At 42.2% G+C, this 25697-nt stretch overlaps 1 protein-coding gene across 1 annotated transcript in view; it reads right to left on the reverse strand.

Annotated features, from left to right (window-relative positions):
- Positions 1-25697, reverse strand: part of FBN2 (fibrillin 2) — a 255889-nt gene that overhangs the window by 216057 nt on the left and 14135 nt on the right. The window contains exon 5 of the mRNA XM_015405784.1: positions 20226-20321. Within this exon, the coding sequence (XP_015261270.1) occupies positions 20226-20321 (96 nt within the window). The remainder of the gene's footprint in view (positions 1-20225; positions 20322-25697) is intronic.

Below are 25697 nucleotides of genomic sequence, written 5' to 3' on the forward strand. Positions count from 1 at the left end.
CTCAGTGAACTTCACACATCTGTAACCCTATAAAAGTTCATGACACAAAAAAGTTTTAAAATCTTGCAGAATGCTGTGCCTTTTACATTAACTTAGAACAAATTAGTTATATCCTATACTTTCAGTTAAGGAAGGGATTCACAAACATTTTTATCATAGAGTATCAATGCATAAATGACTATGAAAGTCGCATAAAACTTGTACAAAATTTCAAACGGCCTACTTTTAGTTTACAAACCACAGTTTCCCCAATGAACCATCATAATCCAGGATAACCAGGCTTTAGAGGCAAACTACACATTTTACTGAAAAGCCTCTTCTCTGATTTATAGGAAGAACCAGAGAGTAAGGAGTGCTTAATTCTCTCCCTGCTGGCTACTTTTCCCAAGCCCTCCTCCCAAAGCTGCCTTTACAATATAACTTTTCTGGATTCATATCTAGCTCACAAATGTAACTACCCTGTATTAAACACAACTGTAGCAGAAGACTAAAAAGAAGCTGACAGAGGAAGAGTTAAGCAGCTCCCTCCCTCCTTTCTTCCAGTCTATTCCACAATAAAAACTGTCCCCTTCTCAGAGCGTTTCACAAAGCCGTAGTAGCTGTCCAGAATTTGTGTCTGTAGTGCAACTTCTACATAGTTTCTCCCTTAATCTCTTGCTTCTGGAGTGAAGACCATGAACCCAAACTGTACATTTAATTTTTATATTCAGCTGCCCAAAGTCCAAGCCTCTTTCCAGGCAGACTACAATAACAAAAACAACTGTAGGCAAATCTTGCCAGATAATGAGGCTGAAACCAATATTAGATAGGTCTCGGTTGAAACAATTTAAGAACAATATAAGCAAGCTGGAGAGAATTCAGAGACCACTTACAAAAGGATTTGGAGAACAGGTCATATGAGGACACACTGAAGGTTTAAGAAAAATTTCAGAGAGAACATGAGCCCAGTATCCAAATACATGTAATATCACATACACAAAACAAATGAGCCATTTCAAGAAACGGAAGGATAAAAAAGCCCCTTGCTTTAGTAAATTTGGTCCAGCAAGCAAGGATCTATCTGGATCCTTATCGACAACAGGATTCTATAGGATTGTTCCCTCTGTCTAGTAATGGCTAACAGTTTGATTCCCAAGAACACTTTTCTGAGAGCAAGTCCCACTGAATAGACCTGAGTAGGATTCTGAGTAGGCCTGTTGAGGGTTGCTCTGTGATGGTACCAAATAATTTCTCTTTGAAAAGCAATGCCTGCTGGAACCAGGATTGCTGACACACATCACTGCCTTATACTGAATCAGCCCATTGGTCCATTAAGGTCAGTACTATCTACTCAGACTGGCAACAGCTCTCTAGAGTCTCAAGCTGAGGTCTTTTTACATCACCTAAATCCTTATCCATTTAACTGGAGATGATGGGGATTGAACCTGGGACTTCCCATATGCCAAAGAGATGCTCTACCATGGCTGTGGCTCCTCCACTTGACACGCTTGTAAGTAAAGAGGGGATGTTATCAAAAGGCCCTTGCTGTTGTTAACTCTGCTCCATTGCTATTTTTAGGTCAGTCTTAATTTTGTTCCAGTGGGCACGCTGTTTAGTTGTTGGACGGCAGTCAGACTCTGGGCCAGAAGATCTGGTGTTACAAGCTGTGGCTGGATGGCTTAGACTGAGTCAGTTGAAACTGAATCCAATGAAGACGGAGGTTCTGTGCCTAAGTCGCAATGGCTCGGGGTTAGGGATCTCACTCCCAACCTTCAATGGGGTGCCTTTGGTGCCAGCGCCAGAGGTTAGGGGTCTGGGAGTGCTCTTGGATGCCTCCTTAATGATGGAGGCCCAGGTAGCAGCCAATGCCAAGTCAGCCTTTTACCCTCTTCAGCTGATTAGGCAGTTGGCTCCCTTCCTTGAACGTAGCGACTTGGCAACAGTAATCCATGCAATGGTCACCTCAAGATTAGACTACTGTCATGCTCTCTACATTGGGCTACCCTTGTCCCAAATTCAGAAGCTGCAGCTGGTGCAGAATGCAGCGGCCAGGCTGATGTTGGGTCTCTCTCCACGAGAACACATCCAGCCTGCGCTGAAAGCATTGCACTGGCTGCCTATAGCATACCGAATTCACTCCAAGGTGCTGGTGCTTACCTATAAAGCCCTATATGGTCAGGGACCAGCATACCTGAGGGACCGCCTTTCCCCACATGTTACCCAGAGAGCACTACGTGCAGGGACACAAAACCTCTTAGTGCTCCCTGGCCCTAAAGAGGCCAGACTGACCACTACCAGGGCTAGAGTCTTTTCTGAGGCAGCACCGCACTGGTGGAACGAGCTCCTTGAGGACACCAGGGCCCTGTGGAACTTACTTCAGTTCCACAGGCCTGCAAGATGGTGCTCTTTCAGCAGGCATTTGACCACATTTAAGAAGAAGAAAAGGAAGAGATTGGATTTATACCCCGCCCTTCACTCGGAGTCTCAGAGCGGCTTACAAATTCCTTTCCCTTTCCCTCCCCACAACAGACACCCTGTGAGGTAGGTGAAGCTGAGAGAGCTCTGACAGAAACTGCTCTTTTCAAGAACAGCTCTGACAGAACTATGGCTTGCCCAAGATCATCCAGCAGCTGCAAGTGGAGGAGTGGGGAATCAAACCCAGTTCTCCCAGATTAGAGTTCCTTGTACCTAAGGAACATTTGATTGGGAACATTTGGCTGTACAATCTCAGAAGAATATACAGTTGACCAGAGAGAAGTACCACTGGACATGTGATTACACTGGAGGCTTCATTTGTATTTTTGTATTTCTTTTCCTTGCCTAGTGGTTAAACTTTGGAACAATTGGTTTCTGGTCTTTATTCCATATTTTGTATATGTAGGATTGTATGTATTTTTGCATATCAGCCAATATGTTCTGTCTGTATTAGACCTCTGAGGAAGGCCTGTAAAGGCCGAAACGCATTAGGACTATCTTATTAGCCCTTGTATGTTTATGTTTTTGTATTTGTATATGAGGTTTGAATGGGCCCTTGTTTGTTATTTTAATTTATGGTGAATAAATACATATATATATTTGTATGTTTTATAATTAGAGTTTTAGAGTTGGCCCTTTTCTACTCTTGACTAACTTTTTTAGGTTCTGAATTCTAGGTTTAGGTTCAGTTTTTTCCCCTTTTTTCTTCTTTGTCCTTATTGGGATGTGACTGGAAAACATGGAAGTCAAAAACCCTGTTTAGTGGACTTAGTCTGCTTATGGCGGGAGGGTTGTTGTCCCGATCCAAATCTAGGTTTCTGATTGCTATAAGATGATGTATAGATGGTATATGACACCAAAAAAGATTGCAAATATGAATAGTAATATGTCAAACAAATGTTGGAAGTGTAAAAAAGTGGAGGGCTCGTTTTATCATATGTGGTGGATATGTGAAAAGGCAAAACTGTTCTGGGCTGAGGTACATGCAGAAATGGAAAAAATTGTGAAATGTAAATTTAAGAAAGAACCGGAAATATTACTTTTGAGACTTAAAATGGAAGAAGTCAATATGGCAAAAAGGACATTGATGTGGTATATGATTACGACTGCTAGAATGACATATGCCCAATGTTGGAAACAAGATAGGATCCCGTAAGTTGGGGAATGGGTTAAAAAACTACTCTTTATGGCTGAAATGGATAAAATGACAAGGAAACTTAATAATATGGAGGCAGAAGAATTTTTTGCAGACTGGAAAGACTTTAAAGACTACTTGGAGAAATATTGGGATGTAAAGGACAATTTACTTTGCTTTTAGAATTATTGAAAACTGAAAGATAGCAGAAAATAGATAATGTATAAGAATAACAATTGAAGGATAAGTTACCTGTGGATGTAAATAAGGTAAAAGGGAGGTTTAAAGAAAATTTAAGAATTGGGCTGGAGGTTGGAGCACTGTGGGAAGCCAAGAAGGGGGGGAAGGGAGGAGGGAAGGATATATAACTGTATAAGATTTGATATATGTTTGGACTTTTTGATTTTTTAATATATCCTAATAAATTGTAAAAAAAACCAAAAACAAATCTAGGTTTCTGAAATGCAGGCTTCTGGCCTCCAGAGGATGTACTCCACTGCCGCTCAGGAGACTGACGGTTTGGGGTGCATTTATGCCAGGGTCTAGACCAAGGACGAGCCCGATATTGTTGTCTTGTGGAGAAAGAAATGCCCAGAGCATGAGAGGCTTTTATGCTTTTATCCATATCTTGTAATATGGTGTCTGTGGTACTACTGAAAAGGCCATCAAAGGGGAGATCCTCCACGCATGTCCTGGTATCCGGCTGCAAATTAGTGTTGCGTAGCCAGGAATGTCTTCAGACAGCGATGGCTGAAGCCATTGTTCTTGAGCAGGTGTCTAGGGCATGTTTAGCAGTATTAATTTGTTGTTTTGCCAGCACCATGCCCTCCTTTTGGATGATGCGGGCTGACTGACGCTTATCGTCTGGAAGGGTTGCTAGGAGTTCAGAGAGCCTTTCCCATAAAGTGAATTGATATCTACTCATACATGCTAAGTAGTTCGTGGTCTTCGCTCCGAGTGCTCCTGTAGAGTAGAAACGTCAGCCGAATGCATCTAGCTTTCTGCTTTCCCTGTCTGACGGGGCAGAATGGGTTCTCTTCGACTTGGATGAGGAAGTAACTACCATGAATTTGGTTGAGGATGGGCGAATAAGAATTCCGCTCCCGTTTCCTGGACTCTGTACACGTGGTTCATGCAGCGTGTGGACACTGGAGCCAATGATGGCTTATCCCATGGTGTTTTAGCCACCTGTAACAGGAACGTGGACATGGGTAGTGCTATAGCTGTTGATGTGTCTAATTGTACCACATCGAATACAGCATCTGTAACGACTGGTTGAGGTTGTACAATGGAAAGGCCAAGGGAGTGGAGGCAGGAAGACTCATGGGGATCTACTCTGAGAGCGGGAACATCTGGGAGACAATGTAGCATGTCGTCTCCGTGAGCGGCCCCTATCAGCCCGATCATTGATATCGAAAGGTCTATCTTCGGAAAACAGACGGGGAGGATGACATTGAGTGTTGGAAGGGATCTGTCCATGCCGACCTGCATCTATGTCAGTATGGAAGTCCAAAAGTGGCGATGCCGATGACTGAGCAGAGGGAGAATGATCCGTGCCCAGGGGATGGCTGAGGATTTCCACATCCTCGATGTTGGAGAATGGACGCATGTCCGCCAGCGTTTCATGGTTTAGCTGGTGTATTGGAGAGTCCATCAGCTGGATGGTTGGTATCGGTGGAGCGACTGGAGCCTCCGATGCCGGTACAGTCGTAGGAACAAGGAGTGCCTTAGGGGCATTACCCGGTGCAGAACCCGCAACCTTTCCAGACTTCGCCGCCTTCAGGAGCTTAGAGGAACCCTTCTTGGCGGATTTATGATCTTTACTCGATTTTTTCTTTTTCTTTTTTATGGGACGCCGAAGACTGCGTTGTCGGTGCCGGATGCTTCGGTGTCGACTGGACTATGTCGGACGAAGACTTCAATGCCGGAGCCATCGATGTCGATGGTCTCATTGGTACTTCTGGATCCATGACTGAAGTGGGGTTTAGCGCCGATTCTAGTAACACTACTCGGAGACACGCCGCTCTATTCTTCCTAGTTTGATTGGAAAACCTGGCACAATGCCGGCAGGACTCTGGTTGGTGCGTCTCACAAAGACAAAAAATACAAAGGGTGTGACTGTCCGGCGGAGTAAGCTTACTGCCACACACAGTACAAAGCTTGAAAAAGCCCCACCTTTTCTCCATAAAATAAACTAGATGGAGAAGAAAAAGAGGGGGGGGGGAGGCCGAAGGCCAAACTGAGGTAAGACAAAACTTCCCCCTCAAACGTAAATAATGTTTGTTTTTAAGGAAAAAACAAAGAAGCGAAGGAAAAGGAGAAAAAACGAAGAGAAACCCAAAGAGAAATCCGAAGAGCCTCTGAGGAAAAATAGCTACCAATATCACTGACCAAGGAAAGGTGTTTCCAGCGCGGTGGAAAGAAAGGAACTGGCGGGATGTCTGCGCCCACCCTTCTGGGCATGCGTGGTTGGGATTCTTGCGCATGCTTGAGGTCTTGGTACGAAAATCTGTTAAAGCTTCCTACAATACCGATCGATCCAGCGCAGGCACACTGAATCCCATGGTGTGAAGCACAGAGACCACGTCAAAGATCATTTACTTCATCACAAGTAGAACAGTACATGGGGTACAAATTAACCACACAAATAGGGGCAGGAAAAATTAATAATGTTTAACATTTGACACAGGATCTGGGTGTTTTGAAACACAATGACTTTTGAGGCTATAAAAGTATGGGTTTTTTTGTGAAACTACACTGGTGAAAATATATTTCATGAAAATACACTGTAAGTTGCCATCAGACACTGAATACATCTCAAATACAATTGTCTACATTATACACACTTCTGTAAGTTAAGGAAAAATCCTTTTTGCATGCCTATAATTATTCTACTAATCTCAAGTAAACTTCATGATGACTTCCAGTCTATGGATTGGTGATGGCAGTCGCTCTCCCCAGAGCTTGGGGAGGCGATTAGCACAACATCGGCATGGAGGGGTGCCACCTCAAGTGGCACTCCCACGGAGCCTTTGTGAAGGGCTCCAGGCCAGAGAGCTTTTGAGGGATAACGTCTTCGACGGCTTGCTGCCAGAGAATTGAGGCTTCCCTCCGCTCTGATTGTCCTGCCAATGAGTGGTCTTAGGGCATAAGCTAACCCGACCGGGACAAGCGGGGGAGATCGAGCGGAACAACGATTGATGTGAGCAAAGTCAGGAATGTGACCAACAAAGAACGTGAGTTCTAAGTAAACCAACTTTGATAAACAGTACCCCCCCCAGGGAAAAGTGGAGCGCAAAGAGGGACGCCTCTGAAGCGCATGGACAGATAAATCACAGCGAAGGGGGAGTGGGAGGAAAAAGACAGCATGTGTATTTTGAGAGACTTACTTGAGTCTAAAAAGCGAATTGACGAGTGCTTCGAGCCCGGGAGAAGCGGTTTGAAAGTGTAAACAAAGTTGAAAAATGGCGGTGCCTCGAGGAAAGTTTAAAGCCAAGCCTGGCAGCCAGAGTCCGAGGCACGACAAGGGAGCTGACGTCATGAAGCTGTTAGCGGATATGCTCAAGCCAGTGATGGATCAGCTCGATGGTATTAACCAGCAACTGCCCTCGTTAAATCAAAAACTTCGCTTTACAACAGCGCCAGCTGGCAGAAACGGAAGAAAAAGTGGAGCTGGTGGCTAAGAAAGTTACAGAGATGGACACCTCAAACAAGAAGATGAAGAAAAGAATGGGTGAAGTTGAAGCGAAACAAAATCTCCAAGAAAATCGTTTGTTGCAGCTGCAAATGGAAAAGGCTAATATGATTCTCAGGTTCCAGGGGGTCCCTGAGATAAAAGAAGATTTGAAAAAGACTCTGGGTGAGATTATCGCTCCAGTGACAGGATTGCCAGCGGAGGAAATAATAAAAGATATGGAAACAGCCTACAGGGCATACTCCAACTATATTTAAAAAAAAATAGCCTGCCTGGAGAGATTGTGGTGAGATTTGCAAGAAGACAGACCAGAGATGCCATACTAAAGGCAACTTCAGCAACTCCACTGAAACTTGGGAATACAATTATTAAGACTTTAAAAGACATTCTGTTTGAAATTCGTCAGAAGAGAAAGAGCTATAAGGATTTAATTTCTTTCCTTCAAACAACCTGAGTACAGTACAGGTGGGGGATCCCTGAAGGTGTCATCTTTAAAATCAATGATAGAAGGGAGAAGATAGACTCTATCTTCAAAGCCAAAGAATTTTTGAGACATCAGCTGGGATCGGGGGAAGAATCTAAAGAGGAAGAAACTAAGTCAAGTGACTCAGCTGCCTCGGGAACGGATGAAGACTCTGCAGCAGAAGTGAGTGCGGGAGCAGTGAAAACTGTATATGATTTTAGAGACAGAAAGCCGAAGTAAGGGCAGAAGGACTCTGATAAACGGCTCTTTGAAGAAAAGAAAATGCTCAGAAAGTTCTCTCAAAATAACTAATTTACTAATACAGAAAATGTGAAAAACAAGAACTCTACAAGTATATTGTTTTACTAACACTTTTAATATTAATATTTAGCTTAACATGAAGGGGGTCTCCCACTCTTGGGTTTTTACTTAGTGTGGATATCTTTCCTTTCTCCATAATTGTAGTTTCCCTTCCTATATTTTTCATTATAGTTTGTAGTCTTATTGAAAAAATAATAATACCCCTCCGGGGGTTTAAAAAAAAAAAGGAAACTAAATGATGGGGACTGCTTTAAAAAAGTAATTTTCCCTCCGGGGGTTTCAAAAAAAAAGAGTAAACTACATGATGGGGACTGCTTTAAAAAAGTAATTTTAATCACTGACATTCATACATATTATGCACATTTTGTTTTTCATGAGAATTGCTATCAAATCTCTATCATGAACTAGCAGTGCAACAAAATATCCTATATGCACCTGATACTACAAACACAGGGGATTTACAAAGTTTGAGTCCAGTGGCACCCTTAAGATCAACAAAGTTTTATTCAAGGTATAAGCTTTTGTGTTCACGTACACTTCTTCAGATACTATTTATTTATTTATTTATTATTTCGATTTATATCCCGCCATTCCCAGAAGCAGGCTCAGGGTGGCTTAAAACAACCAACACAATACAATCTTAAAAATAAGTCAACAGTTAATAAATTACAGTATAAAGCAATACAATAAAACAATTTAAAATATTTAAAACATTTGAAGTGGGCAGTGCAATATATTCATTCAATTCCTGTAGCTGGAGTAAATGGTCCAGCGCGAGGCCATAATGATCTCATGCAGCAGCAGCAATAGGGAGGCCAGCTAGTAGATGCATGCTGCCTCAGCCAAAGGCTGACAGAGCAGCTCCATTTTGTCGAGGCTAGGCAGGCATCTTTCAGGCCAGGGACAATCAGCAGATGACTATCTGCAGAGCACAAGGCTCTTCAGGGCACATATGCGGAGAGGCGGTCCCATAGATATGTCAGTCCCAGGCCACATAAGGCTTTAAAGGTCAGCACCAGCACCTTGAAGCGGATCCAGTACTTAATTGGTATCCAGTGCAATTGGCAGAGCACCAGCTGGATGTGCACCCACACAGACGTCCCAGTCAGCAGGCACGCCGCCACATTTTGCACCAGCTGGAGTTTCCGGATCAGCCTCAAGGGTAAGCCTGTGTAGAGTGACAGTAATCATGCATGGGTTACTGTAGCCAAGTCTAGGGGGGAGAGGTAGGAGCCAGCTGCCTGATCTGCCAAAAAGCAGACCTGGCGACTGTGGCAACCTGGACCTCCATAGAGAGTCACCCCAAGGCTCCTCACCTTCTGGGCTGGCACCAACAGTGCTCTGTCCAAGGTAGGGAGCCAAAAAATGGAAACTACCAGTCCATACAGATAGGTGGAGAGTGAGCAGTAAATTAGCATGCAGCATAATGAAGATGTTTAACAGATTCAAGCACCAAACAGGAATAACAAGTTTAGTTTATGTGGTTACCGTTTGTTTGGGTTCAATTGGGGGGGACATAGTGAAGGAAATAGTGGGCAATTGTATTCTTAATTGTGGAATGATGAGAGTGATTGACTGAGACCCTGCTATTAAGCTACATCCATCTTTTACCTTAGACTTGGTAGACCAAAATACATGGTATGGCCCAGGGAGAGCTAGTTTTATAGGTCTTGCTAAAATAAAGCTAAACTCTAAGCTCCACACTGAGAAAACAACTTCTACACATGCCAAGAAATAACAAGCAACTCAGAAGAACTTTCACAAAATGGTTCTTATGAGTTCTATGATTTTGCTTATCCAGAGCTGTCCTTGAAAATTCCACTGAGTTAGATAAGCATTCCTAGAATCTGTTTCTTTTATCTTTTAGCAACTTAAATTGTTGTTTTAATGTCTTGTGTTGGAAAGGTAACATAAATGGTTCAACACCCTTCCCCCAAGAAAAAGACAATTAGGTGTGCTATTATGTATAAACACACAATTGTAAATTGTATAAACAAACCATTTGTATTTATATGTATTTATTTGTATTTATATGTATTTATTTGTATTTATATGTTTTTAGTGAATTCTTTTATACATACTTTACTTTAAATGTTTTAATGTTGAAATCCTTTAATGTTCACAGCCTTGGGGACCCTATTTGGATGGAAACGCAGTATACATGTTTTAAAAATAAAATACTAAAATTATGAAGCAGTACAGAAATCCATTTGGGAATCTGAAACTGAGTGTATTAAATATGGACTGCTATCTGGAAAGTCTGGCTAAATTCAAAATGAATATTCTCATAAACTGAATTGTAAGTGGTTCTATTTTGTACAGCAGGCCCTTGCAGCATACTGCAATACTTCCCTTGATATTCATTTACAGATGTTGCATGTTCTTGGAATCCTGGAATTCTAACATTTGAAGAAGTACAACTACAACAAAGCCAAACACTTAACAAATTACTTTCTTAATTTTAATGTGGGCTTAATCTAAAAATCTAACAGTGCAACTTTAAACAGAGTTACACCCTTCTAAAGCCATTGACTTCAATGACTGAGCAATAAGCTTCAGAAGTGGACAGGAATTTGAACCTGTCTCCCAAGCGTTCCAGCACAGGCTTTGTACAACTGGTCAGCTCTAACAAGCGCATAGTCAGTAAGGAACATAAGCTAAACAATTAAAGTTTAAATTGAAATGGTGAAAGATTACTGGAATAAAGGGAGAACCTTGAGAAGGGTGTGTGTGTGTAGTGCTCAAATTTCTGACCTGCAAAAATTAAAGCAAATTAACAATACCAAAAGCAAAAATACTGATTTTTTCCTAGTATTTGGAGATGTTATTTTAATAGATGCCGTTAATGAAGTACAATTTAAGCATGCTTATTAAAATCAAACATGCATGTGTTCTTTTCATAAACCAATCAATCAGTAATAACAGGACATTTGAATTAAATATTAGCTTCACACAGGATACACCATAACATTTGAGTATTTTGGCATATTCATAATTTTCAGGCTTTTAGACAATTCCAGCACAAGAGAAAGTATTTCCCGTAAAACAAGACATGCCCAACTTGTACATGCTAGAATTTTAGACTGGAAAATTTTTCTCTCATTATTACATTTGATTATTTTCAGATGTTTTTGTTTTACTGAGAGCCTCCTTCAACTTTCCATTCACTATTTCAATTGTCCTAGCTGATCATTCCTAGCACAAACAAGCATAATTAATTTAGGTGACACAACTGCTGTGGCATAAAACTAGGATCAACACCCAAATTGGGGAAAGGATAGAGTGGACCTAATCCTTGTCAGATATAATGCTTGCAGAGGACAAGATACAAAGGTGTCCACAGTGTGTAAACAGTGTGCATGTTGCCCAGAACTGTGAAAAAGCACCAGGCAAAACTGCCATCCCAGACCAAACTTGCTATGGAGTGAGATGAAACTAGGAAGAGCAATGTGTTTGAGCCTTACAATGATATAGACAGAATAGCTTAAGCCAGTATCTTCTCCTTCCAAGCTCATCAGCCATGGCCTTAACATGATCCAGTAAGACTCATATAGACTACCTAACAATGGGGTGATCACCACTCTGACAGGTGATTATGAGTACTAGCATGTACAATCTTGCTACCTCAGCCCAAGTACAAAAAAGTTGGATTATGTATGATATCTTTTCAATGAGCCTTCAAAATACAGGGTTGGGAATACCTTCACAGGATTCCTACAACTTATTTACCCCTTCTGCCACTTATTTCCTAAATTTTGCATGTTGCAAAAGAAAAAGGCTATTAAAACACCTTGAATTCTAGTTGGGAGAAATGTAGATTTATAGATATTTAAAATAAAAAATAATTTTCAGAAATGTACCATTAATTAACTTTAAAATTTCCCGGCTTTTCAGCTGTTTCCTATACTCTGCTACGGAGACCAAGTGGAACATAGGATCTTGTAACCAGCTTCCACCAGCAGCACCAGAGGACTACTGGTACTGCTTCAAAGCCCTTCAGTACCACATCAGCTGCTGTAGTGTATTCAGATGCTGCCCTGAATGCACGGGGATGAAGTGTGAATCATCCCATAGAGAAGCTATGCTAAGCTTCAGACGTCAGCTAGGATTCGCGCCGAAAGTATTGTGTCCAATCACATTTGAACTGTCTGTGGTGGGAACGTTTGTGATTGGGCTATTATGCGAACAACCTGATAGGTTGGAACTTGTATAGTAGGTGTGGCTACATTAGCCCGGAATGTTTAAATACCGAGCAGCTGAAATGGACAAGCTGTTCAGGCTATGAGGAGTTGTACCGTGTTGGAGAAGTTGATTATCGAGCTGAATAAACCTGAGTTTTGCTGAAATCACTCTTCGACTCATTGTTAAGCGCCGGATTTAACAGCTGCATTCAATGGTTTTTAAGGGGAAGAAGTGGGAAGGCCACTAGCAGCCCTTTAAGCAGCCCACCTTATCCAAACAGCTACAAATTGCTATTAAATCACACTCAGTGGTTTGCAAGGTAACAGGCAAGAGAACACAAATAAACTGTTAATGTTAAACAGGAGTCACCTGAATCTTAGGATTTTTATTTTCCTCTCATAGCTTCCAAAAGTGTTTCAGCTACAGCTCCCTCTTGTGTTGACCGTATTGTCAGTTGAGTAAAAGTGGGGTATAAATATTTTGATAAAAATAAAAGATAAATGAATAAAAAGAGTGAATTAAAGGTGCAGTGAGTAGCAGCGAGTCTGGTCAGATACAACTGCCCAGTCCCCTGCTGTTCTTAATGAGAATGTCAATTGGTCCTGCAAAACTATTCTCTTCTCTAGGTATAGCATTATCAGTTAATCTTTCCATCTTGCATATGTGTGCAAAACAGAACAATGCTGAATGGGACAGAATAATTAGCTGGGTCAATTTTCAATTTTCCAGTATTTGTATGGCTCAGGCAGTACCAATTCTTAAAATGTAGGGGTACAATATATGTCTGTGTGTGCGCGCGTGCTCAAAAGTTCTTAAATCCTCTGCATTGGTGTAGTCAAATCTAAAGAATGGTAACTGAAATACTGGAGGACCACAATGTGATACTGCACAACTTTAACACTGCACAAGTTTCAAACTAAATCAGAAGTGTGAGATAGAATTGGAATTCTGTTGTTGAACCACCCACCGCACTGCTCAATTGTTTCCTTGCCTCAGCTGGTGGAAGTGGTCTTGGAGGTGGTGTTGAGGACTCCTAAGCTGGTTGTTTTAGGGGACTTCAGCATCCACACTGAGACTACCTTGTTGGAAGTGACTCAGGATTTTACTGTCTTGGTAGCTATAACTATAAATGTTATATCAAAAACTGTGAAAAGGGGGTTGAGAAAGAAAATATTTTTGAATGTGTTTTATATATGCATTATACATTGTAAACAATATGTCCTTGAAAAGTGTAAATATTTTATTTAATTTTATTTATTTCTATTAATTTCAAGGTTTCCTTTTTTCTTTCTGTATCCTTGGTATTTCTCAAAATATTTACAGGATTACACCATCTCCACTATAACCATGGTTGTATCTCAGGTAACAACAAATCCCAGACACTGTGCAGACCACACTTTTGATCTTTTTGTTTGTTTTGCTCTGTGCAGGAAGAAAGTGATCTGAAGGTGGGGGGATTGAAGATGGTGCCCTTGGCATGAATAGATAACCACTTGCTGAGGTTTAGACTTACAGGGATATCAAGACTACTCAGAAGTGAGAATCAATGAAGATGATCCACCCTCAAAGCCTTATGGATCCAATTAATTTTCAGACAGCATTAGCATATTTTCTTGTTGATATGGTTGGTCAACACTCTTGTTGACCTCTCAAATGAGGAAATTACTTGGGCAACTGACACAATTGTATCTAGGCACCCTCTCTCAGGTCTAGGCAGACTCAGAGCCTAGACAGCCCCTTGGTTTTCTGAGGGTTTAGATTACTTAGGGTCTGTACCATATGCCTAATAAAGGTTCTGATGATGATGGTGTACTGAGCAGCCATGGATGATGAAAAGACAGGGGAGATAGCTAGAGTGACAGCAGAGAAAGACTCGGGATGAATCCAACAAGGCATGGGCTAGAGCTCATTTTAAAGCCTAGTATGCGGTACTGATGGTGGCAAAGGAATAATATTTCTCTACCACCATTGTATACATACAATGTAGAGCTGTGGAATTCTTCCAGGTGGTCAGGGGCCTATTGGGCTGCAACCTACAGGAAGAGATGGACTGCTCTGCAGCCCTCTGTGACCATTTTACTAAGCACTTTGCAGGTAAAATCTCTTGCATCTTCTTGAATCCATTCTGCTTTGGAATCTACATTAGTAGTGACAAAATAAGATGGCATGGTGGGATATAAATATAAAATAATAAATAAGTAAATAAATGGTCCCAGGATGCCAATATGTTCAGTTGAGTTAGATAACTTTCAGTTTCTCCAGTCTGAACATCTGGACAGGATTCCTGAAAGTCTGAGATGTATCACCTGCTTTTGCACCCTTGCCTCCTGGCTGCTTTCATAAGTCAGGGTGGGGCTGGCATACTAGGTCTGGAGACAGTGAATGCCTTTCTGAAGGAGGGGGTGTTCACTCATGACTTGAAGTGAGTAGTGGTGTGCCCTCTCCTAAAGAAACCTATACTGGACCCATGAGAATTGCATAACTACCATCCGGTCTCAGAAGTACCATTCTCGAGCAAGTTGATTAAACAAGTGCTGGCTGGCCAACTTCAGGGATTCCAGAATGAAGCAGGTTGTGAGCAGTGTTCCCTCTAAGCTGAGTTAAGTGTGAGCTAGATCACAGTTTTTTAGCCTCTGGCTCACACATTTTTTTCTTAGCTCAGGAAGGATGGCTCCAGAGCAAACTAATTTATGCAGTAGCCAAATCGCTAGCTCACAACTTTAATGCCAGTAGCTCACAAAGTAAAATTTTTGCTCACAAGACTCCACAGGTTAGAGGGAGCATTGGTTGTGAGACCTCTGGTTATGGGACTAAAATGTCCTTGGTTACACTGGTGAATGACATGTGCTGGGAAATACTTCTGGATTGCCTTTTGGGATTGGGACTGGGAGGCACTGTTCTACAGTGGTTCCAATTCTGCTTCAAAGATAAATTTCAGAGTGTGGTGCTGTTGAACTCCTGCTCAGCCTTGTGGCCTCTGGCCTACAGGGTTCCCCAAGGCTATGTCTTGTCCCTCATGTTTTTCATCATCTAAGCAGAGCCACTGGGAGATGTCATCTGGGGCTTTGGGCAGAGTTACCACCAATATGCAGATGACAGCTCTATGTCCCACTACTAGAAGATTCAAAAGAGGCTGTGGAAAATGTGAAAAGATGCCTGGAGGCAGTTTTGGAATGGATGAGGGCTAACAAACTGAAACTTAATCCCAACAAAACTGAGATGCTATTGGTGGGGGTGTGATGATTTCAAGTTTTGGTGTGTGTGTGTTCCTTTAAATGTTTAGTTTGACTGCAGTACTGTAAGGAGAGTGATAGAGGGAGACAAGTGTATTTTGATTGGCTGATGACAGAGTGTGGGAGGAGATGTTCTGAGAGGATTCTGTGTATGTGTCTATGAAGTGATTCTGTAATATTAGAGAGACAAGTATGGAAGAGTTTTGAAGAGAGTCTGTGTGACTCAGAGTTATGAAGAATTCTGTGTGTGAAGTTTGAAGAGTGAACTTATTCTGTGTGAATAAAACAAAGAGACTAGCCTGTGTGACGATAAATCATTTTTGTTTAAACTTAACCCAGAAATCAGTACAGTACTTCCTCAGAGCCACATAGTCCTCTGAAGTGCCCAGACCCAAGGTCATACTACAAAAGAGAGAGAATTGGAATTGTTAATTCCTGGTGGCAGCAGAAAACTACCAAGTTTATATGCACAGAGAGTGTTTAGAGGTAAAACCCATTTCCCCTATAAGCGAGGATGCCACAGGGGGGAAGGTCTGATCCATGAAATGGGTTATCTCCTGTTTTGGATGGGCTTCCACTCCTGAAGGAAAAGGTTTGTAGCTTGGAGGTGCTTCTGGACTTGAGATCTCCTTTTGGATAAACAGGTAGCAGCTGTGGCCAGAGGTGCCTTTCAGCAGCTTTGGCTGATGAGCCAACTACAAACATTTCTGGGTAGGAAAGATCTTGCCACTGTGGTGCATGTCCTGGTAACATTCAGATTAGATTACTGCAATGAGCTCTGAAGACTGTCTGGAAGCTACAGTTGGTAGCTTCCAGTTGGTGGCCAGATTGCTGATTTCAGTGGGTCATTGGAGCCATATCACTCCAGTCTCATTCCATCCTGAATTGCTTCCAGGATCACTGGTAGTGACCTTTAAAGCCCTATACCGCTTGGGGCCAGCATACCATATCATCTGTCTCTATCGGTAGCTTCTGCCAGTGGGTGAAGACTTTTCAGTTTTGTTTGCCGTACCCCCAATAACTGTTATTGGCCCTGTTCCCTGGTTTTGGAGTTGTGTGTTTATGAGTTTGTTTTTATTGAATTATCTATATACTAATTCCCAAAGTCTGTTTTCCGTGTGGACACTTTATTCTGCCAACAGAGGACTCACTCTCTTTCAGCAGGTTTTCCTACCGACTCAGGGGACTCGGTGGGTCTGCAGAAAAATCCAAAAAGTTTTAAAAAAACAAAACCTTGGAGAGGGTTGAATTCCCCCAAAAACCTTTTGAAATGGCCTCCTCAGGGATTTACTTCAGGCATCAACTGTGAGAGATTAGAACATTGGGGGGGGGAGGCTTCTAACTGGCTCTGTCAGTAAAAGGCAGGGGCAGGGGGAAGGGAATTTCCCAACCTTAAACTGGCAGCCCTAAGGTGAATTTATCTCTGTAGCTGGAAGAGCCATTGTGATTCCCAGAGCTCTGCCACTGCTGCCCTGAGGGGGAGAGTAAGCAGGTGGGTGGCTGGGAGAGTGATGGGAGCAGAAAGAGAGAGTGGTGAGATGGGGGGCAGAAAGAGAGAAAAAGTGATGTGGTGGGGAGGCAGAAAAAGAAAGAGAACGATGACGAGTCAGAAAGAGAGAGGAAGTAACATGCATGGAGGAGAGATAGTAACAAAAGAGTGTGAGAGAGGTAGGGGGAAAGGGGAAGAAGCAAAGGTGTGAGGAATGGGATAACTATCCCACGAGTTTCTTGCAGGTCTCCACTTGTTTTACATATTATTGCAAATCCTGCTTTAATGTTCAAATGTTTTAATGTTTGCCACCTTGGGGAACTTATTTGGGTGGAAAGGTGGCATAAAAATAAATAACATTAGAGGGATTTTTTAAAATAACTGCGAGATCTCTTGTAAGCACATCTAGTTTCTTTGCTTGAGTTCCTCTGGATTAATGAAACAGACCTGTATCCAGAAAGCAGGTTTAGATCCTGCAGTTTCTACTTTTCCAGCTTTGCCATTGCCTAATATAGCTGTTAAATTATTTTTGATCTTTATCATAAAAGCCACATAATGTATTTCAAATGAATCCCAGGAAGGCATAAGAGTCACAGTTTGGTCCACCATGTGTATATTTCAAGAAGCATACTAGTTTTCTGCCAACTTCCACTCAGGAAATGTGCCAGAAGAGATTAGTACTTTAAGCCTCCACCAGATCTACACCACAATCCAGGAGCCTTTGTTTACACAATCTGCACATCCATTTCACTTTTAAGATTTTCCCACAGAACCCTTCCAATAAGTTTTAAAAGTTCTGTGTTCCATCCTTTGAAAGGGACAGGGACTGCTCTTGCTCTTTTCTGCTGCTACAGACAAACAATGCTACCCATGTTGATTTATCTCAGCTTGTGCAGAAAGGTATATTCTACCATTCATACAGAGACACTTTGTTCCAAAGTCTTCTATTATCTCTCTTCAAAACCAAGAAGCAGAACCGACCACAGGAAGAATTTCCAACAAAAGAACAGAAAAGGGTAAACAGAAAAGTATGGCCAGGTGGGTCCAAAAGAAGTTCTATTTTCTTGTAGCCCAGCAGCAAACCTTCAAGTTAAATATACTGTAATCCTGCCAGTGATTAGTTACTGCTCAGTCTCCTGTCTTCAGCCCGGAAATTAGTCTGCTAGAAACCAAGATAGCTGAACAAGCTGTCACGCTTTTAGTTTGGGAGGAAAGCTACATGTGTTCTACATTAGAAAGAAAATATCTAATTGAATTAACTTAATTTACAGAACTATAAAAAGTTCTGCATTTAAAGTACAATGTAACTATTAGCCTTTGAATTGGTAACAAAATTTACCATAGAAATCTACAGAAATATTGGCTGTAAAATTTTAGTTTACAAAGAACTATTGCTAAAATATCAGGTTACAAAACAAGCAAACCAAAAGTGCTGATTATCATCTACTGTCTTTTTAATAACACAAAACAGAGCTCTTTATTCTACCCAAATGTAGCTTACAAATTACTATTGAACAAATTCACCACCTACACTCTGTTGCACAGATTTCATTGTAATGTATCTTACTCATATCAGTGAACAGTAGTTAGCTCTATTCATTGTTTTTACATTTGCAAACATCAGCATTCACAAACAATCCAGTAATAAAGTATTTCTGTTGCTTACATGAAGAAAATAATACTTTTTTGCAGAAGATTATTACAGGCATGGCACAGTATTTTAGGCATCATACTAGGATTATATTTCATGTCACTTCATTTAGTAAACAGTCAAACCCCCTTCCTCCCTTTTGGTGGTCCTCACTTTCCCATACCCACCCTGAAGGTAGAGCAGGAAAGGACAGGCGTTTGAAGCTGGATTCAGATCTCTCCATGCTGAGCCAGGATATCACCCTTCATTTACTGGGTCCAGAAGGTCTCATTTTGCCTGGGAGTGCAGAATTCAGAACAAGGCTTGCATGCCACCACTCCAAGCTGCACAATTCTCTTCATTCCACATTAGCAAACCCCATACACTATCCCCCCTGGCAGCAAGTAAAGGACAGTAAAGTTGATATCCTACCTATTATACCCAGCACCGCAGGAGGCAAAAAAGTGGTTACACATGAGGAGCCTGTTCATTCAAATCCCAAATAATAAACATCTTTGCACCATGAAAATGATTTACTGCTTTCTCCTTAAAACTCACCCTAAAACAAACCCAACTCCTAAGGATCCAAGTCCATCAGTTAACATAAATGCGCTACTTATTGAACGAAGCAGTGCTTGAATGTTATCTGAACTACAATTAGTATGTTAAACTTACAGCCTTAATATCACTTTACAGAAATACTGAGGTCTGTTCTTCAACTAGCTTTTCACTTAAAAGTTTTCTGAAATTTACAACTGGAGTGAACAATCAGGTATGAAGAACATGTATGCACACTTGTAGACCTTTTTTCCACATGGGTTATTTGCCATTTGCCCCAGGTTCAATGCTGATGGGGGTGTCCCACTTCCCCACAGCATTGAGATATATTCATGCATCTCTCAGGTTATCCCTGGCTTTTCTCTAATCTTTCCAAAACCTGTTTTGCTGAAGTTTTGTGAATCATCACAGCGAAGTGTGGATGGCTGCAGTGTGGCTGATAAGAAACCTATAATTTTCCAGGCAGCCATTTCCCCTACCCCATCCCTGCAGCAGTCATTTGCCCCACCACCATAGGGAAGGCTTTTATTGTTTTGTTTTTATCATCAATTGAATATTGTTATAACACTATAACAATACATGTATCAGGTTAGCTGAATTTTCTGCTCTCATTTTTTAAAAAAAACCTAACCCTCTTCCCTTTTACTGCAGAGATATAAGGGGAAAGGCATACCTCCGTAATGCAAGGAAGACTTACGTCTTTAATAAAAGCAGGAAATTCAGAGAAACTGATGCACATATCATTATAATGTTATAACAATATTCAATTGTCAATTTATATTGTAATTTGTGAATCCAAATAATTTCAGAAGCAGGGAGGGCCTCTAGCAGAGGACCGGGGCAGAGAAAATGAAGGGAAATCTGTAATGTAGACACTCCACTGTTGTTGCACTACTGCAGCAACAGCAGTAACAGGAAAATCACACAAGTATGACCCTGTGTGGAAAACACTGTAGTCTATGTACTGGTGTTATAATGGAAATATTGATGTTACAAATCCCTCCCATACATTAATTCAGTGCAAATACATATATTTAATTTTTCCTTTCTAAAAATAAATTATTACCTCTTTCACACTGTGGCCCTGTAAATCCATATACACATGCACATCGGTTGGGCCCAATGCAACGACCACCATTCTGACAACCATTTTCACATACAGCTGTGTTTAACACAAAAAAATACAAATTAATTTATACTAAAAAGGTTATTTAAAGCACTGAACATAAGAACATAAGAGAAGCCAATGGTGGATCAGGCCAATGGCCCATCTAGTCCAACACTTTGTCACACAGTGAATTCCATGTGCTAATCACTCTTTAGGTGAAGAAGTACTTCCTTGTATCTGTTCTAACCCAACTGCTCAGCAATTTCATTGAGTGCCCACGAGTTCTTGTATGGTAAGAAAGGCAGAAAAGTACTTCTTTCTACCTGCTCTATCCCATGCATAACCTTATAAACCTCGATCATGTTTCTCCAGGCTAAAGAGCCCCAAGCGCTTTAACCTTTCTTCATAGGGAAAGTGCTCCAACCCTTTTATCATTCTAGTTGCCCTTTTCTGCCCTTTTTCCAATGCTATAATATCCTTTTTGAGGGGTGGTGACCAGAACTGTACACAGTACTCCAAATGAGGTCGCACTATTGATTTATACAGGGGCATTATGATACTGGCTGATTAGTTTTCAATTCCCTTCCTAATAATCCCCAGCATAGCGTTGGCCTTTTTTATTGCAGTTGCACACTGTCTAGACCAGGGGTGTTGAACTCATTTGTTATGAGGGCCAGATCTGACATAAATGAGACCTTGTTGGGCCAGGCCATGTGTGTCATAAAATGTAATGTCAGGTAGCAGAGATATAAACTTTATAAAGGAGACAAACACAAAGGGATTTACATGCTTCAAACATTAGCATTCTTGCAATATTTTGTTTATTTAACAGTGTCTTATAACTAACACCTCTTGCTCTGAATTACTGCATCAAAATTACTGCATCCCCAGAGAGCACTGAGGTTGGGGACTTTAAATCGCCTGACTGTCCCTGGCCCCAAGGATGCCAGACTGGCTATTACCAGATCCTGGACCTTCTCAGTGGTGGCTCCACACTGCTGGAACAAGCTCCCGGAGGACACCAGGGCCCTGCGGGACCTCTTACAGTTCCGCAGGGCCTGTAAAATGGAGCTCTTCCACCAGGCCTTCGATTAGGAGCCACCACTGAACGAGCTACTGAACATCTATTACTGGTTCTTTCTTTGGGATAGTCTTATGGGGCCAACTACAACAATCGCCATCTGAACTTTATTGTTTGTATGTAATTTGCACTTTATATTTTATTGTTGAATTTTATCTGTTTTTATTGTAAATTATTATTGTATGCCACCTTGAGCCTGCTTGTCAGGCAAGGTGGGATATAAATCGAAATAAAGAAATAAAGGAATAAAAATGTCTGTGCTGTTGCAATCTTGAGTATGCTGTTCAGGTGTGTATCTGTAAGCTGCAAACCTACGATGACGCAGCAGCGGCAGAACTGGAAGAAGCAGAGGACAGCCAGTTCCACTGCAGGACTGATAGAAGGCCCCTGGGGGCCTGATCCGGCCCCCGGGCCGCATGTTTGACACCCCTGGTCTAGACATTTTCATTGCGTTATCTACTACGACTCCAAGATCCCTCTCTTGGTCAGTCTCTGCCAGTTCGGACCTCTGTATTGGCTTAGTAAGTTCTGGCAGGCTACTGCTGCCAGAACCAAAGACCCAGAGTGGCTAAGACCTTTTTTAACACATGAAAGGGAAAACTGAACAGGAGCTGTTCCTCCTGTGAGGGGAGGCAGGGAGACAAAATGTGGGTGGAGCAAGATCATGCAAAGAACAGCATTTTCTTCACATAGCCATTTGAACCTCCCAATAGGAAGGGTAGATCAAATGCTCACATATTGTAGGTAAGGTTAGCAATCTTTCTTTGTTTCATTTCTTTTATTAGTATGTACCATAGTTCTGTAACCTGTATCATCTCTATAGTTATGCTAGTAGAATAAAGCCGGTATGTGTTTTAAGAGGTAAGCGATTGCCTTGATTCCCACCTATACACCCTGCTGTGTCTAACAGTACCAAAGCAGCCCTGGCTAGTGGCTTGATGCTCCTCCTGGCACCTAACATCCCGCCCCCCCCAGCTTCTGAGTTAGGCTGGGCCTTGCTTGCTTGCTCAAAGGCTGTTTGCCTGAGCCAGGAGTGAGTGTGGCCTGCCAAGCACTGGGACAGAAGTGTTACAACTATAAGATGCAACAATGCACTTTTTAATTAAGTTACCATTGTAATACATTAACACAGGTAAAAAGTGTATGCACATACTATGTGCTCTGAAGTTGCATCCGACATGGCAATCCCAGCAAGGGGCTTTCAAGACAAGTGAGAGGCAGAGGTGGTTTTTCATTGCATTCCTTTGTAAAGTCTTCCTTGGAGGTCTCCCATCCAAGTACCGACCCTGCTTAGCTTCTGAGTTCTGAGGAGAGCAGGCAGTTACCATGCCATCTTCCCTCCCATATGAAATATACAGATCTTCAATAACTGCACTATTACAGCACAGACCACAGCCATAAGAAAGGTCCACTGCCTTTAGAATCTCTCCAAATAAAGTGATTTAAGCTGAAATTCAAGAGTTTTCAGGCACTTTTCCAGCTCAGGACTCCTACAGCTCATGGTCAAGCTCTGAAAGCATTCAGCTTTCCTGTGCCAGAACAACCCACAAATGAATCATTTAAACTAAAAAAAGGGGAAAGGTGGTGAGCTTTGAAGTATGCTTTTGTATCACAAGCGGAAAAACATAAAAATGTACTGTTATCGTACGACATAATAAAGCCTCTATTGCTTATCAAGGCTCATTAAACTGAATTACCTTTCACTCATCATACATAATCTGTCCATAGAAGGACAAACCTCCTGTATTCACAGTACAGAAACTATGATACCATATGGAACAGCATAATTTTAAAATCTCAAGTACAGTCTGTTTAACAAATGGTTACATTTTGACTATCTGAAAGAATAACATTTTTCTAATTTTCACATAGATTGCAATTTGGTTTACATAACCCAATCTGCAAATTTTGCAAAAAATAACCTCAAACCCGGATGTTGCAAAGCAGCATCACTAGAAGAGAGATCAAGCTATGTATATTTTGTAGCACGATCAGATGTTTTACTCTCACTTGGAGATAACCTACTGAAAAAACAGAGCAAGATAAGAGAAGAAAGAAATCAAATGAAGGAGGGAACAGAATGAAGAGAGAAAAGGGGGGGAGTACTAAATGTATGAGTGTACTCAAGGGTCATTTCGTAGAAAAAGAGGAGCAGGAGCTCATTAGCATAACTTATTTGCATATGCCACGCCCCCTGACATCACCAGAAGTGTGTCAGAAGGCAACACCCCAAAAATCTCCAGGTATTTCCCAACTCAGAGCTGGCGAGCCTACCTGGAGAAAAACTGCTTCAAAAGCACAAAGGAAATTTGTGGGAGGGGATCAGCTTTTGTGAGATACTTCGTAGCTGAAGAAGTGACCAGTGAGTGACCCAGTTATGAACAGAGGCTACAGTTCCCACATTTGCAGAAGTCTACAGATACAGGCAACATCCTCCTCACTTGTTACCTACATGTAATGGTTGATGACTCTGTTTCAATGTATCTGAAAAAAAGTGCATGTACACAAAAGCTTATGCCCAGAATTAAACTTTGTTGGTCTTAAAGATGCCACTGGACACAAACTTTGTTCTACTGCTTCAGAGCAACACGGCTACCCACCTGAATCTATGCAAACCTGAATTATTATTAAGGTAGACCCAATACCTCCTGTCCACACATGCTTAAAGTAGGATAGCGGCTCAATGTTTCATTAGCAGTGGTACTTAAGAATATCTATTCCAATGCAACAGAGCAAAGTTTGAATTCAGTGGCACCTTTAAGACCAACAAAGTTTATTCACATGAAAGCTTATACCCAGAATTAAACTCTGTTGGTCTTAAGGGTGCCACTGGACTCAGGCCCGTAGCCAAGATTTTTTAATTCAGGGGGCCTTTAAATAAGTCAGGGGGCACTCCGCACACACCCCTGAACCCATCCCCAAGGGAGCTGGTTGGCTAGATGGGAAGTCAGGGGGCCTTGGCGGTAATTCAGGGGGACAGGCCCCGAGATGCCCCACTGTAACTACGGGTCTGACTGGACTCAAGCTTTGTTTGGTACATTTTGTGTTAATTGACTGTTAACCTTTATTCAAGCTGGTTATAGGTAAGATGGGTATATAGACCATCTACTTTAAAGCAATGACAAATGAGCTATGAAGAGGAGGGGAAGCAGATGACCTATATGAAACAAAAGGCTAGCACACAAGGAAACAGCAGAAGTGACAACCAACTCCTGAGTCAAAATACAGCTAAACAAATGAACCCAGTCACAATTGCAGAAGTTTTTAGACAGAGGAAAACTGAAAGAGAGCCTCTTAAGAAAAATATATACGTGTGATTGTCTGCAATCAGCTAACAGAAAACTAAGTGCTTTTACATCAAGGGACCACATCAATTTCATAGAAAAGGGCCGAACCTACACCCCCCCACTCCCATCTAGGGGCGAGGGAGCTTACCTCGCAGGTTGGTTACAAGGAGCTGGGTGCTCTTGAGCCAGTCCGCCCGCCCTCCTCTCTCCACCTAGCTTACCTGGCGGGGTTGTTGTTGCGTGCCTAGGCTCCCTCCCGCTCCCCTCCTGCACCTGGCAGGGCTTTGGCGGCTTGGGCAGCCACGACGCAGGCCTCGTGCTTGGCCTCAGGAAAGGAATTGAGAAGGGCGGTGCGGAGGACGCGCACAGCCTCGGGCAGGTAGGGGGTCAAGGCAGCGGCAGGGCAAAGGAGCAGGAGGAGGCCGAGGAGGTGCAAGAGGCCGAGGTGGCATGAAGTCACTGCATTCGGAGACCTCCCTGCTCCCAGGGAGCAATGGGAGGAGTGATAAATATTTTTTTCTTTGCACTAATGATAGAGGGAGGCAAATTTAAGTTCCTGTATTAAGGGGAGCGGTGGCACAGAGGATTTATCCTCTGGTTACAGTAACATCTGAACTGAACAGAACTGCTGTCAGTTCTAGCCCACGCTGGTGTGAGCTACCAGCCTTGTCCCCAGCTTGCCGTCCACCCAGCGGTTCGAAAGCTTCGGCGAGTAGATAAAATGGGTACCACTCCTTAGAGAGGGTGGGCACACTAAACCCCCCCGGTGGGGGGAGGTGTTAGCCGGCGAAATGGAATGTCCAGCTCGTAAGCTCGAAAGCCTGGAAAGATCTGTTCGGCATTAAGAAGCCTGCGATGAGCCAATCCGGCCAGGCAGTGGCAGTGTGGCGCTGAGATTCGAAGCAGTCCTGGAAGAACTGACATCATCAAGCCAAGCCGAGTGAATGCCGTCTGGAACACGTCTGAGGCTACAGCTGAACAAAATCCCCGTCAGCTGCAAACGTGTGCGACTTAAAAGATTTATATGTTGTCCTCCCTTACCCCATATGAATCATTGTTAGT

Source organism: Gekko japonicus, unplaced genomic scaffold, assembly GCF_001447785.1.
Source record: "Gekko japonicus isolate JY-2015 unplaced genomic scaffold, Gekko_japonicus_V1.1 scaffold126, whole genome shotgun sequence".
NCBI classification, from domain to species: Eukaryota; Metazoa; Chordata; class Lepidosauria; order Squamata; family Gekkonidae; genus Gekko; species Gekko japonicus.